General features: G+C 40.2%; 1 protein-coding gene across 2 annotated transcripts in view; it reads right to left on the reverse strand.

Annotated features, from left to right (window-relative positions):
• Positions 1-17,791, reverse strand: part of wwox (WW domain containing oxidoreductase) — a 169,154-nt gene that overhangs the window by 151,324 nt on the left and 39 nt on the right. Inside the window, exons 1-6 of one of the 2 annotated variants that reach the window (XM_086108935.1) lie at positions 17,758-17,791; positions 17,581-17,680; positions 17,240-17,304; positions 17,051-17,108; positions 16,760-16,929; positions 4,620-4,726 (exon numbers count right to left, since the gene is read on the reverse strand). The exon at positions 17,758-17,791 is cut by the window's right edge and continues 39 nt beyond it. In XM_086108935.1, the coding sequence (XP_085965061.1) occupies positions 4,620-4,726; positions 16,760-16,929; positions 17,051-17,108; positions 17,240-17,304; positions 17,581-17,663 (483 nt within the window). In that variant the 5' untranslated portion in view covers positions 17,664-17,680; positions 17,758-17,791. Of the gene's footprint in view, positions 1-4,619; positions 4,727-16,759; positions 16,930-17,050; positions 17,109-17,239; positions 17,305-17,580 lie in introns of both variants that reach the window. The other variant, XM_086108934.1, reaches the window with a different exon arrangement.

Genomic DNA, 17,791 nt, shown 5'->3' on the forward strand with positions numbered 1-17,791 from the left:
TTGGGGGGTGGCTAAGCATTTTTGGAAAAATAAATAAAGTACACATTTGTGTGGGTGCGTGTTTTGTATGCAACTTGGGGAAGAAAGGGCCTTGCATGCAATGATGCGCCCCTCTGGGGAGTCTATTACAGCCCTGGGAGACAGACGATAGAGTCAAAGATAAGCAGAATTTTACAAGCAATCAGGAAAACTAAATCTCCGACAAGCGGGCAACATGTTGGTGGTTAACCGGGAAGTTAACCTAGCCCCGTACTGTGAGCAGAATTACTGAGGAGCAGTGAGAGGAAAAGAGGGGTATGTATGTAAAGTATACAGGGCAAAGGTCAAGCACCACAGAACAATGTCACTTTTTTTTTCTCCACCGAACGGCTACCTGATGCTAATGGTGTCAGGTAGGTCATTTCAGAGCGGCTTAATGAAAGCTTGTCGGTGGAAGTAATTAATGAAATTAGAATTTTATATTTAAATTACACATCGAACATGTAAAATATGCATGTCACGTGGACATATTTTAAATAACCGCAGTGCAGACAAATAAATATAGATATGTTTTAGGAATAATTTATCATTTTATATTGACACTGTCAATTTCACAACATTTTATATTTATTGATAGTTGAATATTGTCACAAGTTTTCCATGGTGGAGAAGTGCAAGACTGACGTGATTCAGATGCTTTGTCCCAAAGCTAAATAGCCAAAAGATTTGTTTTAAATCATAATTCCCTCATACAGAGGCCAGGGGACACAGAGAGTTCCAGGCATGACTAAGGTGTAAAATGATCTTGCATTTTCATAATGATGGATAAAAAGATTTTTACATCATTCCAATGCATACAGGTGCATAATTTAAACCATTAGTTTATAATATGGTACTCAACTATGATATTGTGTTGACATATTTATTACCATTTTAATCTTCCATTGTTTTCATTAAATGATAGATTAAGGATTAAATTAATGGTACAACATTCGAGTTATTTCCTATCATAAATAAACATTTATAAATATTTTACTTGCACATTTAGACTTAATTTTTTCTAATTTATAATTAATGTGGACCCTCTGTCCTGGTTTAACAGAAATATGAAAGTAATCCATTATTTTACTATTCATTGAACATTTTTTTCCTTTTACTAATTTTACTGAATAATTAGTTAATTCCTAAAAAAATTAATTAAAAAGCTAAATGAATATCAATAATAATAGTAATAAATCAGACCTATATGTTTTTCACAATACTTAGTCTTACATAGACAACACAATAAATAAAATATATACAGTAAATACATACAAATGTTTTAACACATACAAAATATACATTTTTATTTAATATATCCAATATTATGAAATTAACTACATTTGAATTAATTAATATGAGAATTACCATTTTATTATTTTTTAAAACTATTTTACATACATACAGTACCTAATTTAACCCCGAAGATGACCTGATCTACGACCGTCCTGGCCCATCTGTCCGCATCAAAAATCAAATCCCCTCGAATGCTCTATTAAGTGTGCGCCTTTTTTTCCCCCTCTCCAACTGTCACCGTTCTCGTCATAGCGCGGCCCATGCGGCTGGGAAGGATAAGCCCTCTGACCCTGCTCTTCCGAACAGCCACTGGCTGTTCTGACCTGCCCATTATCTCGCAATGACCCCACCTAGCCCCATTATTCTTCCTACTGTCAGAACACGGCACTACACTGGAGCGCTCAACGGCAACATTGGCCCGCACAGTCCGAGGCAAGCGTCGAGGAAAGAAAAAGGCAGCTCAGAGTAATGGTTTAAGCATTGTAGTTAGAGGTGAGAGGTCCTGTGCAATCGGGAGAGCAGTTCCACTCCTGGCAGTCGGAGCGGAACTCGGGAGGGACACCTGGAAGTAGATATGATGACCTTTTGTACGACGGACCCCAAAATATACCCTCTTATCACAACGACCTCAGCGCAGGAGCATGGGAAGGCGAGCGAAGTCCATCCATCATCTTAAAGATTAATCCTACTCTCTATTCTTCTGCTGAATCTATTAATAATGTCAGCAGAGGGGCAAAGATTGATTCTGATATTGTGACTTTTATTCATTAGCCTGTAAATGTGGGGTGAGGGGAGATTCCGTTTGAGAAGGAAGCAAGCTTCAGAGGACTTTGGAGGACTCAGCATACACTAGAATCTCCGGAACCCAATGGCTTTCAGTTAGTATAATTCAGGATTTGAGCTGTACAGTGAATCCTCGCAAGAGCCGTACCTTGATTTTAAAATTTAATTCGTCCAAGGTCAAAACTTAATTTGATTGTCTCGTGGTGCGTATCATCTCTCAAACAATCTTTCTCCATTGAAATGAATGGAATTAACATTAATCCGTTCCTGCCGCCCCCCCCCCCAAAAAAAACTCCAACTTTTTTTTTTTTTTTTAAATACAATACCCCTTGTACTTAAAAACATACAGTGATCGAATGTTAAAGAACTTTGTGCATCATGATTAAACTACTGCAACATTGATGCGAGTTTCTTTAGCCCATCTATGCTATGTTTTGCACTTTGTTTTGGGGATTACTGAAAAGGTTTTGGTAGTTTTTTTTTCCATTTTTGATATGCCCACATCTGAAAATGTGTTTAACCCTGGAGAACCCACGGGGTCAAATTTGACCCCTATAAATTCTGCTACTCAAATGCTACCCTTAAATCCCAAGGGGTCAAATTTGGCACTCATCCTAAATTAGGATTAAAACATTAAATACTTGAAAAAACATATATTTTGGTGTTCAGTGAACATATAGCAGGCATTTAATGTAAAATTCATCATTTTCCAAAAAAGAAAACTGTTCTTGGGTTCTCCAGGGTTAAGGCCTGGTGCACAAATAAGGATTTTTTTCAAACCTTCAAAGTTTTTTGTTTTTGTTTTTGTTTTTATTTTTGTGATAGCCCCCACACAGAAAGATAGAAAATCAGGCATTTAGCAGTTTTGGTCATATTGTATGGTCTGCTCCAGTAACCACATGATCTCACACACACCAAGACAAGCAGGCACTTTGGGTATTTGCCAAGTGGTTCCTAAGAGGATGTGAGAAAGGAGCATTTGTGAGATGGCGATGTGGACATGAAAAGACTGGATTGGAAAATATTTCCAGCTGTCTAGGGAACCCACTTTTATCCCAACAAAAAACCCCAACATCGCAACAACATCGCAATAACATCCCGTAGGACATAGTCAATGTTCCTCTCATTGAAAATGTGAAAATTCCCACACACATCCCAAAAAGATTTGCTGTGTAATTTTGTGTGTTGGATGTGTGCCTTTGAGGGCCCTAGTTTGTTGCAGCAAAAGCGGGAGTCACAGCTCCATGTGAGTGTTCTCATTTTGTATTTGCTAGTTAACTGTCCTGTTCAATAAAGATCCGAATGTGCATCAGCACCTTTGGCTCTCCTTGCCCACATGCTAGGGCATTACAGGACCCGAATTGCTTCAGTCTTCATTCAGGTCACTCAAGCGGTGGCAATGAAGCTTGCTCGTAACTGAAATGTTGGCTTGCATTACAAATCTTGAAAAAACTTAAATTGGGTCACTCGTAAGTCAAGAGAATCTTTTGCTCCATTCTTTGACTGTGTGCACTGGCTTTTGCAACAAAACTGCCAGCCCCAGGGGCATCCTTCAATTAGGGGTTGTGTTGCATTCCAACACTGAAGATCTCCTCTTCCATTTTCATGAATGTTTCTTTTTTTTTCGTTTTGCCTGGCTCATCCTCCTCTTCTGCTGATGCTCTCTGTAATCAAGCCAGCACTAATGGCATATTCTTTCTGCTCCAGCGGCCGCATTTCACTTGTTTATTTTCCCACACTCGTAAATCTGCGGACGAGTCGCAAGCGAAACGATATTAAAGCAATAATCTTGGGTAATTATCAGATGCTCCTTCTCACCCCTGCGCCCCACCAACCCGGACGCCTGTTCAAATCTCTTGAATAAAATTATTTAGTTACCAAGGTGCGCACACACAGAGAGAGCATGAGATACTCAAAGTTGTTCATTCATGCAACAGTTAGAGAATTGATAGATTTATATGCCAGCATATTGCTGCAGTGAGAAATCATTCAAACATATGCATTCATTTCAAACACTCATTCATTTCAACAGGCAAAGTTGATTTGAAATCAACTTAATTTATCAAGGTTCCTACATTGAGGCCTTTTTGGGCGGTCGCCTTGTCGAGCCACCATGAGCAATGTTTTGGTGGCCCTGTCAGAAGCTGCACTGGCCCTGTTCATTCATGATATATGACTTTTGATTATTATTTTATATGTAGTATCTTTATACTGAATTTTTTTAAGCCTTTAAGAAAATATTTCATTTTTTTGCAGTGTAAAATCTAACTGGATTTTAAACATTTGAAATTTTCTGGGATGTTTATCTTGTCCAATCCATTCCTTATCGAAGGATTTAACCTGAGGCACAAAAAACTGTGCGCCTCACGGTAAAAAGATGAATGATGGTTGATCATTTTAAGTTGATCAAACTCAAAATATGGAATTGATCATTGGTGGCCTCAGGTCATTGAGCCACTGTTAATGTAGAACCCTGTTATCCATTCAACAGTTAAAATTTAAGGCTACACTGAGCAACTTACCCAATCCTCTTGTATGCTGCTGACGGCCTTGTTGGCCCGGGACAGGTTTCGGCAGGCCAGGATAACATGGGCGCCATGCAGCGCAAAAGACCTGGCCGTCTCAAAGCCTGAAACATCAGGACAGAAGCAGTATTTTACTTTTTATTATTATAATTTTTTTTTTTTTTAATGAGATGCTTCAAAGGGGAAGATAAGTGATTCTCAGAGGTCGGATCAAATGGAGGAGGAAGGGCCAGTAAGAATCACTATCAAGTTTTCATGTAATTTATTTCACAGAGTGAGCCAGTGGTCTCGGCGCAGAGAGCTAATCATTTCTCTCAGAAGTGATGACACTGATTGAATTATTGTGGTTCTGGTCTATTTCCTCTCGCCGAGAAGATAAAGTTCAGGATGTGACTGTTGGCTATGAAGAAGGTATTGCCCCGTTCGTTATGTCGGCTCATTATAGGACGGGGTACGGGAGGTATCGGATATTAATTATGTTGGTAATTATACATTGATGGGGGTAATTATGACAAACACGGCTAAGAATAGAGGGAGTCAAATGGACAATCAACCACAAACTGAACCTTTAGTGTGGTGACAGTTGGCGGGCATCAAAGGGCCACTGATAAGGCCACAGTTCTGAAATGAAACGCGGTCGGCTGATAGCCAGAGAATTTATCAGTCTGCGACTACAGCACTGCGTGGCTCCAGCCAAATCACGCACTACCGATAAAAGTGACAAAAACTAAGAGATAGAAGGCAGAGAAGTTCATTTCCAAATTACAAGTCGAAATGGGTCATTTCAAGCCGTAGGTTGAATTAATTTACGAGATCAACTTTCACCGTATTTTCTTATTTCCGGTGACATTTACTGCCAGTCTTGTGAGAGCTGCTACGTTGCTAACTCCCACCTTTAAATTGACTCGAACGTATCCGGCAAACGCGTTGACTGACAAACTACCAACATAAATGATTGTGGCAAAGAGGGTACACCGCGAGGCAGGACTGTATCAGAGGGCGGATTAATATGAACTGTAATTAGATTATAGGTCCTAATCTGATTTTCATTAAGAGCAAAACTGGGAGGCCTACTTGTGAGGAGAGTGTTAAAGACCAATATCTATTAAAAACCAAAATTGGAGTCAGATTGGAAGCGTGCCGCGCTGACAAGTGAAGCATGGAATTAAATTATATGACTCGTTATTAGGTGTAATGGAGGGGACTGCGCTGGAGAGAGCAATCATTCCACCCGCGGGAAATGGGGAAAATAAAAACAACATGACAGGGGGAGAAGGAGAAGAGTGACACAGACAGAGATTAAATACATAATTTCAATAGGCAGACAGACCGTCAGGATTCAATAAACAGGACATGTTCATAGAGAGTCTATAACAAATGAGATTGTGAACTTTTTTGATCAAAAACTTGGATTTATATTGTTTGGGAGTGAAGCGGGGGGGGGGGGGGGTTCCCCCACAGGCCAATAGGGATGATGATTTTGCTTTTTCCACAAAGTTCTTCAAAGTGCTCCTTGTTCTCCTGTGTAATCATATAAGTATGGAGAACTCACAATTCTAAGACCATGTTGGTTTGCCACCAGAATTGTCTTCACTCCATCTCCCGCATTCACCTCAAGCCGGACACACACAAATGGATTTTTAACATCTTGACCAATTTTTTTTTTTTAAACGTGAGACCACACATAAGACAAAAAAAGAAAAGGCCAGATTCTGTCTTGTCTCCAAAAGTTAAAAATGAACGATTATACCATGCTGTGTGGTCTGTTAAGAGTGATTTTGGTTTTTTTTCTCAAACCTAAAAACAGCATGAAGTAAAAGAATTCTTTGATACGTGGACACGAGCGCTGGCTGCTGGTAAACAACAATGCCTCTTCCCCCTCACTTGTTGTGTGTACACACCATGAAAGTGAAATTAAGGAGCGCCAGTGTTTTCCATAATGGAGAACAAATTAGAATATGGCAGCAACAACAGGCGGCGTCACCGGAGCCGTGTATTTGCGTTGACAAATAACAAGGGCTCGACATTAATTGTGAAATAACAAGAGACCGAGCGGTGCTGTTACAGACTACGCGGCAGAGAGGGTGACGCTCAAATGAGTTCTCGGTCAAATGTACAACAATGCGAGCCTGTTTCGCCACTGTAGTCTGATGATGGAACATGACGAGGGGTCACATGCGCGCATTTATTTTCTCAGTTTTGCTCGGGTAGGTCGCCAAAAGCTGTTTTACAAAATGTGCTATTCTGCCAGCCTGTGGAATCGCACTACAGGTTACCTCGCTCAAGGAAAAGTAATGCATCTCACGGAGTCTTTCAGGGTGCACGAGTAGCCCAGGAGCGACTGACTAGTGCAGTGACTCCCAAACTCTGCGGCAGAATTATGCAATTGGTGCATAAATTATTTTCTACAAATACTTTTTGTTTGTTCATTTACTGACATATAAGAGACATGAAATCCATGAAAGTCATTGATTAATCGAGTACGACTCAACCTTCATTAGATTAAAACAACTTTAGTCGTTCAACCCCTAGTTGATAGATAGTGAAGAATCAACAGCCCAGCCCCTCTGCTGGAGTACTGTACTCCGTTTTGTCTCAATTGCTTCAAGGCACAATTAATCAAATGTGGATTCCACCCAAGAATTCAACGCACAGCTATTTCCTAGCAAACATTTCCATCGCCCTCTGAAAAAATGTACAGATGCCCAACCATGGGCGCAAACACAGTGCAGAAATCAGTCCATTACATATCAACATTTTTCTTTTGAATCACATCTCTGTATTCATTACGAAATATATATGCAGTGCTGGGTGCTGGATCTGGTGTACTTGACACTGTACTAATCAGAAAATGAAAAAGCACCACAACTGCTAAAAATGTGTTTTACTATATGGCATAAAAGAATGGTGTAAAATGTCCATTAAGCAACGAATGCTCTTCATGGCACATTAGGATCCTGGCCCTTCAGATATCCCCCCCACAACCCCCAATAATGAGTGTGATTTAGTGATTTCACGCTTTGTTTGTCCTCCGTGGCCTGCCACCCCTTCTCTGGACCCCCCCCCCCCCCCACACACACACACACACCCTCGTACACAGGTGTATTGGCTCAGGGTAATGAGATCATTACCAGCCGAGTCAGTGAGCGAGCGGCTTTATTTGGCAAACGCCGCCACCGCAGCCGCCTGCCTGCTCCCGCTCACTCTTGATCTGCATCCAAAGAGGCATTTAACTAAAATAAGCTCTGTTGTACAATTGGACAAACACAAGTCAGTTGAGATCATTACAAGACCTGTGGGTAAATATGTCAAGTTCCCACGGTCCTCTCTCAGCAGAGCGCAAGAGGCGCTCAGAGCGCAACACTTGAGTAGACAACAGACTGCATTGCTTTGCTGACAAAGAATCCCTTCTCATATGAATTAGAGCCATTTTAACTGCAAGACAAAGTATAAAATGTCTTTGCCCGCGTGTGCTTACTTCTGAAGCGAGGAATGAATGTTATGGATGTGTGACAGTTTATTACACAATTTAATTCTCTATTTCTCTTGGACTATGGTTTTTATTTTTCTGCAGTCAAATTCGTTTACGCATTAAAATTCTCAGACCTTCACATTAGAAGGTTTAATGGTACATTTTTGGGGCTCATCAAGACTGATGGAGCAAAATGCCATTCACTCTCACATCTCATCCGAACTAGCCACAAACCCCTTTTTACGGGTATATCTCAATAAATAGTGGTAAAAAAGTTTGTTTCAGAAGTTCATTTCAAAAATTGCATACACATGCATTGAAAACATGGGAGACGACTTTTCAGATGGCCAATTCCGACCAAATGTGTTCATTTAAAATCTTTCTTAAGATGGTCAAGTTGGACTTTTCAACTGTTAGCGATAAGCAAAACTATCATTAAAAAAAAAACATACAAATATAAAATAATGAAATACTGCCCTGTGTGTTGTAATAATATGACTTCACTTTTGAAATGATCTCCAGAAATATTGTAAATAGATTTTTACATTAAATTCTAAACTCAGATCCGGCCCACCATGTCATTTTATGTGGGCCACGAAAGCAAATCATGTGTGTCAACGTGCATGATCCTTGCTAAAATGTGCACCGACATGTCACATTGTCAGTGTAGCAAATAACATTGAGATTTTGCAATAATTTTGTTACCTTGTTTACTCTCACTTCAACGATAATTGAACAAACTATTATAGCTGACTTGAGTGATTTCAAAACTAGTAATCCATCAATTTGTTGTGTACAAGTAATAATGCGATGAGACGATTAAAAATGTATGTGGTTTCACTGTCATATAACGGCCCTCCGAGGGAAGAAATAACTCCAAAGTGGCCCGCGACAAAAATGAGTTTGACACCCCTGTTTGACAATAATCTTGTGTACTTGTGTATTTTTCCTAGATGGATATATTGACACATACACACTGGAATTAGGTTGGTACATGTTGGTGCATTCTCACAACCATTTAACAAGAAATCTTGTAATACAGTTGTATATAGTACTAAGATTAAAACGAAACGTCACATGACCATCACCGCAGCAGGCCCAAATGCATTTGTAGACAGTTTTGAGCTGGACAGTCAACCCCACAAATAAGAAATGAAAACACTCGCAAGAGGCTGCTGTAGGGCACAACTCACACCCAAACGCTCACATGCAGACTAACCTCCCAATTTCCCCTCCCAGTTCAATGCAGGCAACAACAACCTTTGACACCGATATGCCACAAAATGGGACCCAAAGCAATACTTTCACGGTTCCAAGGCAAAACAAAATCTGTAAATATACAGCTCTCTGAGTAGCGAATCTTGGCTATGTGGGGGAACACTGTATTGTATATTTTTACATACTGATAGCCTGCAATGCTCCACATTGAAAAAAATCATCAATTTATTTGAATGCCACTGTATACTTCGGCTTTACAGATGCCACATCTGCTGAGCATTTGGCTAGGTGAGGCTGTTTATCTGTTGTTGTCATTTAACTGAACTGATTGAGGCATGGCATAAATATAGAGCCATTGCCAGAATGTGAAAAAGAGTATACTTCTACCAAATATCCGTTGATGGATTTGGGAAATTTTTCACAATGTCTCAGTGCTATGTACACTTCAAAATTTGGTTCTTCTACCCCAAGATAGAAGGAACCCCCCCCTCAATACACACCCATTCTTTCAGACTTTTAAGATTCCATTTAATTCCCCTCCATTAGCCCATAAGGAGGGAGATGTCACCCCAAAAGTGGGATGTATGGTTCGTAATTACTGCCCAAGGTTGAGCTGTTCCAGGCCAGAGCGCTGAAGTGGTTCTATTACCCCTCCCTGTCCCCTGCTGTCTAAACCCTACCCCCCTACCCTTGCTCTGAACCTCCGTGTCAACTTCCTGAAAAAAATCCGGACACAATCTCTCATCATGGTCTTGCACAGCATTACCTGACAATGTTTTTAGAATGTGGGAGAGTATCTGAGATTCGAATCCTAGCTGCCACACACTAGAGTGGTGATTCTTCACCATTGTGCATCTGCAGTCCGTTTCAGAAGTATTGAAACAGCAATTCCTTTGTTTTTATTGTATGCTGAAGGCATTTGGGGTTCAGATCAAAAGATAAATACCGATAGGAGACAAAAGTTCAAAGGTTGAGCTCACTTCACATCACATCAGCTCTTTCAGACTGGTCTCCAAACATCTCTCGAAAGTTGCATTTAATGTGACTAACTGAGCGACATGCTCATTGCTGGGCTAATAAACAAAAGGTACTGAAAAAGCCAGGAAAAAAAAGAATCTTGACTTCCTCACGCGCCTAGAATCCAACACACACCACAAACATCTCGGCAAAATTCTATAAAACCGCTGGATATGATCACAGATAAACTGTGAATGTCATCTAAGCCACAGGCAGCCACTCGGAGATGCTCCAGGACACACAGAATAAGACGCAGACACGTCACTCTCGCCGGGAACATCTTTTTATCAATCTACTTCCTCCCACTATGAATAATGCATTTGCCTCCTTACCCTCGCTCTGCTTTAACGCACGGCCGCGCCAGTCTTTGAGGGGGGTCCTTATTCATAAACAGTGGCGCGGTAAATACCACAGCTTTGAAGCCAATTTAATGGCAGTTATGCTTAACAGATCTGCTTCAATCTAATGATCAGCCACAAAGCCGGGCTGCCGATTTTTTTTTTTAATCTGTACACCGAGGCTCTCCGCAACGCTGCGACTCACTGAATATGCTTAGAGATCTCTCCATCCAGAGAGAGGAGAGCACCAGCTCTGACACTTAATCCTCTCCCACACCACACTGGGATCAACACAAACATGGAACAATGTTAGTCTTTCATGAATAACATTCGAAAAAGTATACAGCTACGCAGAATATTATGAAGCGCTTCCTCCCAAATCCTTATCATTTCTCGCTTCATTTATTGTAGTTCCTGCATTGACCCAGCATATAAACAACAAGAGCACATGGCAGGTAGGACCATGAATTGAAATCTAGTAGAGCTGTGGTTCTCAAACTTTTTCAAAGTACCGCCTAAAAATAACACTTAGCACTCCAAGTACCACTATAACTAACTATAAAATACTGAAGCATAGGTTTTATTCCTAAAATGTGCATTTGATGTAATTAAAAGTCACGAAAACAGCATCCACAATTAGAACATAAACACTGCTCTTGAGTAAAAGAAAATATGAAAAAAAATCAGTCATGTAACACACAAGTTCAACAAAAATATTCCATAAATATTTGAAAGCAAACAGTCGACACTTTATGGAAGATGCAATAAACAGGTAAATATTGCAGGGGTTTTTTGTATCCAAGCACATCTTGTTTATTCAAATAAAAGTTGATTTCATGTCATAGTAACGTTTATGATTTTTAGCGTTGCAGATGTGGCAGGGAAAATCAGCCACTTTTGTAAAAAGCGACCTCACTTCTGCGAGGCTCCATGAGTCCGTTTCCAATTAAGAGCAGAAACACACAAAGCCATTGTGACCGTGTTTGAAAATTTCTTTTTTATTCCTCTTTCCAAATTGTCCAAAAACACACGAGCCAGTGGCTTTGACAAGCAGTGGCTAAATCACTTTACCTGGCTCTAGCATACTAAGGAAGGCATGCACTGTTATTTATGCCAAAAGCACTGCGCCCCAACACAGCAGGCAATTGTTGACTCCCTTGCGGGACAGCCAACAACCAACTATAGGCTGGACACATTAAAAAGACATGAGGTAATGGCCATTCACAAAGCAGCAGGAGAAAAGGAGAAGTATATTAAAATGGTAATACCTTAAAACACTCAACTAATAAAGTTACAAAAACTAAAATAATGTAGTTTAAGAAAGGTTTTGGGTTTTTTTTTTTTGGGGGGGGGGGGTGTTGCTTTTTTTTTTTTTTACCGAGGACATTGCAGCGTGCTACTGGAGCATAGGTAGACACGGACCACAGTGCGCTTGAAGGCAGCTTCAAAATAATCTATGATCTCAAACAAAAGTGGCCCCACCCGGCAAACTATGAGCCCATCATTCTTCTATGTATGTTATGATAAATGAATGCTTTAACGTGATAATAGTCATGTTCTCATTGAAACTCTGAACTTAAAGTATGTTTCCTGTAAAAGAAAGTGAGTTGGTTGAATTTACAGAATGCATACACATCTCGGTGCATGGTCAGGGTGGTACCACCTCTGCCTCAATTTGAGACAGAAAAAAACCCTGATATTAAACTAAATAAACACGCTCTTCTACTGACTCAAACAAAAAAAATGATATTCACAAGACTGTGGTCCTTAAAGGACAACTGTCCCATGGAGCCCTGACCAGCAAATGAGCAAAGAGTTTATTTCATCGGAGGGGAATTAGGACTGGAGCAGGTGTGTGTAATGGGGATGGATAGGAGGGCTCGGGCCTAGGTCAAAGCCACTTAGAAATCATTGAGGAGGTACAACCACGGGTCTATAAGAGTGAGAAAACCTTTCAAGGCAGGAGAGAGAGAAGGGCTCTGGAGAAAGAGAAAACAAAATGAGATCATTCATTTCCATTATCACGATTAAAAACACCATTCAGGTTTGTAGTGCTTTTTAATTTACATGGGAAAGCGGCGTGAGGAAGACTAATGTGGGGGGGGGGGCAATCCGCCGTCGTGATCACCTCGGCAAAACAGAGCGAATTAAGTGTCCCTACTCTCAGTGTGACTCTCCTTCAAGGCCGGCCACAAAATCTGACATTTCATGCGTAAATAAACTCCCATACGTCGTTTTTTTCCCCCTTTCTCTCTCTCTTCTTCTTCCTTGTGCATTAAGAAACTAAACTAAAGACATGAAATGTAAATGTGCTAATTAAATAATATCCTTTCATTCCTAATAAAAATGTCACATTCCCCTGCGGAGAAATACGTACTCAAGAAAATGGAAATAGCCTTGACACTTGGATTAAAACACTATTGATGCCATTAAAATGCTAAGTGGGTCCAGCCAATTGGCATAACCACATTTCACTGGTGGAATGTCAAAGGAGCACACAAGTAGAAGCAATTACTATAAGAGTATTGTTAATTACGAGGTGCTGCATATTTAAGACGTGGTCGAGTAAAACAAAGGTTATGTTAATATGGGTATAATAAGTATTTAAAATGTCGCTGTCTTGTAAGCACAATGTTTGATAATTCTCGGGAGAAAAAGCTATTTCTTGGTTCTATTCAGAGCAGATTACATATGGACTAAATGCATCACACCCGCGCACAAACACAAAAAAAAAAGTTAAACACAGACTCTGCTTCTCATTATGATGTTTTTAAAAGCAAAATTGGACATTTGCAAAGCAATTTGGATAATTTGAAGGCTTAGCGACAGTGTGGACCTCTTGTGCACTCTTGTGGTGAAAACTATACAACAGGCCCTCCGATCATTCCAGCTTTTCTAAACATTTTATTTCAGAGTAATAATCTGCTTTTCAGGTTGCAGAATGTAGTCACGTTTTTATTCAAAAGCCCTTGAATGTTTGCTTCAAATTACACTGTATAGCAGTGGTTTCCCAACCATTTTGGTTTCGTGTACCCCCAAACCTTTTTGTCATACCACGAGTACCCCCTCACTCATACATTTTGATGACTCTCGACACATAATCAAATGCCAGATTTTTGAGTTCTAAAACACTGACACCTCTCTAAATTTCATAACTTCTCCCACCATAACTTGTGTGACTCATTTGAAAAAATAAATGAAATTGGGTCTTAGACAAAGTTAGGGAAATTATGAACAGCTCAAAATACACAGTGTGACCACAAAACCTTCAAGGTTCAGCTAAATGGCAACAAGAACAAAAAAAAAAGTGGAAAGAAAAAACTACTAGAACATCTGAACTTTATTGGGAGTTAAGCAAAGGCAGGTGTGTGCTGACTCTCATTTAATGTAATTTTGAATGTGTCTGGTTAATTCAGAATTTTTTGTTGAATTGTACAGGCTATAGGTCACATTTAATGTGGAATCATCTGAAATTATTTACCTTGGTCTCTTTTCTACATCACAAAACACTTGCATTTGAACAGTGGTTTGCAGACGTTATACCCACTGAATACTAGACAGATGTACAACAACAAAAAAATTGCCAGACTTTTTTCCCCTACATCATCCAATTTGGGCAGAGTAGGGCGCCAGTTAGATTATTTTGAGTTCCATCCATCCATCCATCCATTTTCCGAACCGCTTGATCCTCACTAGGGTCGCGGGGGGTGCTGGAGCCTATCCCAGCCGTCTCCGGGCAGTAGGCGGGGGACACCTTGAATCAGTTGCCAGCCAATCGCAGGGCATTATTTTGAGTTTTTTGTCATGAAATCAAAAGGGTATGAGAGCCTGATTTAATAAAACTTAACATGATGTACACAGGGCGGCCCGGTAGTCCAGTGGTTAGCACGTCGGCTTCACAGTGCAGAGGTACCGGGTTCGATTCCAGCTCCGGCCTCCCTGTGTGGAGATTGCATGTTCTCCCCGGGGCCTGCGTGGGTTTTCTCCGGGTGCTCCGGTTTCCTCCCACATTCCAAAAAACATGCATGGCAGGCTGATTGGACGCTCTAAATTGTCCCTAGGTGTGAGTGTGGGCGTGGATGGTTGTTCGTCTCTGTGTGCCCTGCGATTGGCTGGCAACTGATTCAGGGTGTCCCCCGCCTACTGCCCGAAGACGGCTGGGATAGGCTCCAGCACCCCCCGCGACCCTAGTGAGGATCAAGCGGTTCGGAAAATTTATGGATGGATGGATGATGTACACAATGCTTGAAATGTGTTTCTTAAAGGTTTTCCATTTGTACGATACAGTAAGTATTAATAACGGTGTGACGCGGGATGTCTTCGGACAGCGTTCATTCTCTGTGATGGATACCAAATGCGCAAAAAATAATTTGAGGGGAAAGAATATACAAGAAATAATTTAGAATTTTAAAAGAGGGAGATACATTTCAATCACAGTGTAGTTTATTAAAGGTGACCATGTTCATTCACTCTCTAGTCTGTTGACAGTGAAAATATTTGAATTAAAATAAAAGACACATTTGCATAAGACTGCATATCATTTTTACACAATCCATTTGTTAATATGAGCCTCGACAGATAAATGGGAGAAACATCAAGGATAGGGAGGCAATTAAGTTCAGAAGCTCCATTGTTCCATCAAGGTCCCAAGGCAGCTGTAAATCTACTATAGTGCCCCATCTCATAATGTACATACAGCAATTAGACAGCACTGCAACACTTCTTTTCTACAAAGCATTTGAATATAAAGACAATTACGCATTTTATGTTGATTTGATTTCCCCAGAGCTGTCGTTATCCGTCCCGAACAAAGCACAACGTTTGTAAGGGGAGACCAACACTATGCTCTGTTCAAAGTTCAAACTAAAACCAACAGGAAATGCATTTGTTTCCAAGGGATTTGATGGTGACTTACACTTGTGCTGGCACGCTATACGTGCATTTGTTGCGATTAACAATGACAGTCAATTCAGCCCAGCTAATGAACTTCAATACAGTCATGTTCGGCATTACGCGGTGATTTGTTGAGGCTGTCTTACACTTTGGAGGCTAATGCTGATGAATGCCCGGCTGTGACGCAAACTTTTATCGTGCGATACTACGCTGCCACCCAGTGGTGCATTTGTAGAAGCGCACAGTTAATAGCAGGATCAGAGACAGAAGAAGCCTTGTGACATGACACTTGATGGACTATGTGGCCCGGATGGCCCATTTTTCTCTTTGAAAAAAATCTCTTTCTATATTTCGGAATCAGGAAAACAAAACTAACTTGCAATTTCAATTGTTTTTTTTAAAATAAGTAAATAACCAATCTTGGACCGACCCTTTCCATCATCAAGATCGATATGCCACCCGCCCTCGCCCATGTCCTGGTGTGACGTCAGCAAAAGAACTGGAGACATTTACAACCTAAAACTGCTGAACGCATATAACCACGCTCAGACTTTACCAAAAATGTATACGGACATCTCTACTTTGGCAAATGTTTCTTAATTATTTTCTGTTACATCCGACGTAGGAAGAAGAAAATCTTTCCAACCCCCACAACTCTCCACAAACAAGTAGAAATAATCCCTAAAGAAGAAATTGTCTACAAAATAAATATAAAAGGTACACCTCTGCATAACATTGTATCCTGATTAACTTTAAAGAAAAAAAAAAGAAAGAAATAGATCAATTAACAACGAATATTAGGAACATAGCCTCTCTCCACATTTCTTTTCCAACCATCCATTCCTTTTTTAACACCGCTTAGTGGATATGCAATTACACTTTATTATTGTATTTGAATGAAATTGTTATATTTGTTGATAGTGATGGTACAACACTAGATCTCAAATTTTAGATAAATCAGAGCATGGGTTTGGGAGCGCCCATTGAATTTTGACATTTTTGGCAAAAAGAAGTGTGGTCACAATCCTTGAGATCCTCAGGAACAACTGGGTTGATTTTTACAAAACAAGTATTGATGGAAAGGGAATTCAACAAGGATTCCAAATCTGCAATCATTTAGAAGACTGAAAACTGAAAAAAACTCGTAAGGTTTTTTTAAAGTCAAGATGCCTTTGTAACTGTGCATAAATAGAACTCACCAATGCCAGAGTTGCCGCCAGTAATCAGGACCACCTTGTCCGAGAGATCCCGACCTTGAAGGATCTCCAGAGCTGCAGAGTTACCATCATAGCGTTTTGGCTTCACCATCACATCCTCCACAGTAAACACTTGGCGGGGGTCGAAGTAAGTGCTCCGCTTATTGATGTGACTGGCAATAGGAAAAATATTGTACAAAAAATACATCTATATTCAGTAATTTTACAATTGCAGACAAACAAATCAATTTTACTCATACCAAACATATTCTGCATGATGATGAATCTACTTACTCGACATAAACTGTTTGACCGTGCTCATTGGTGTTTTGCTCCCAGCCATATGGCAAATCTGTTTGACATAAGAACATACATGACATACTTTTTTGTGGGATATTATATTCAAGAACACCAACTACAACAATTTAATAAAAACTGTAATGAAACGCTAATACTCTCTGTAGTGGAGTAGAAAAATCAAACCTCCAGCACAACGTTTCTTCTTTCCAGTCTTAGGGTGTTCCCATTGTGTTCTCATCTCGTCGTGGCTTATAACACACACACACACACACGCACACAAAATTAGAAAATGTAATGTCATTGCATCTGTCTATTTTATTGCAATTACTCTATGAACACAAAGCAAAAACATCAATTAGATAAAAGACTACCGCAGAGCATATGCACACTTAAAATAAATTATGCTATATGCGTCATCCAGTTTTGCAGACTCATTTCCGTGTAATACCTGCAAATACACACTTTTAAAAGGCAAACTAACATGTGCCAATGACTGTTAATCGCGGTTGACGAAGTGCACTCACTTTGCATAGTAGACCCATCCATCTTTCGTTGATCTTTCCTCCCATCCAGGAGGTAACTCGTCCTCACTGTCAGTATCGTCCATGCCGGCGTACTTAAGAGCTGCCATTCAATAAGTGTTTTAGGATGGGAAATTTGGAACAGAAACGCAAAGCGATAATTTAATATAAACTACGTACACAATGACACTAAGCGCCTTATGAACAAAATAGT

This window comes from Hippocampus guttulatus, chromosome 4, assembly GCF_054856545.1.
Source record: "Hippocampus guttulatus isolate MCC_2025c chromosome 4, RoL_Hgut_1.0, whole genome shotgun sequence".
NCBI classification, from domain to species: domain Eukaryota; kingdom Metazoa; phylum Chordata; class Actinopteri; order Syngnathiformes; family Syngnathidae; genus Hippocampus; species Hippocampus guttulatus.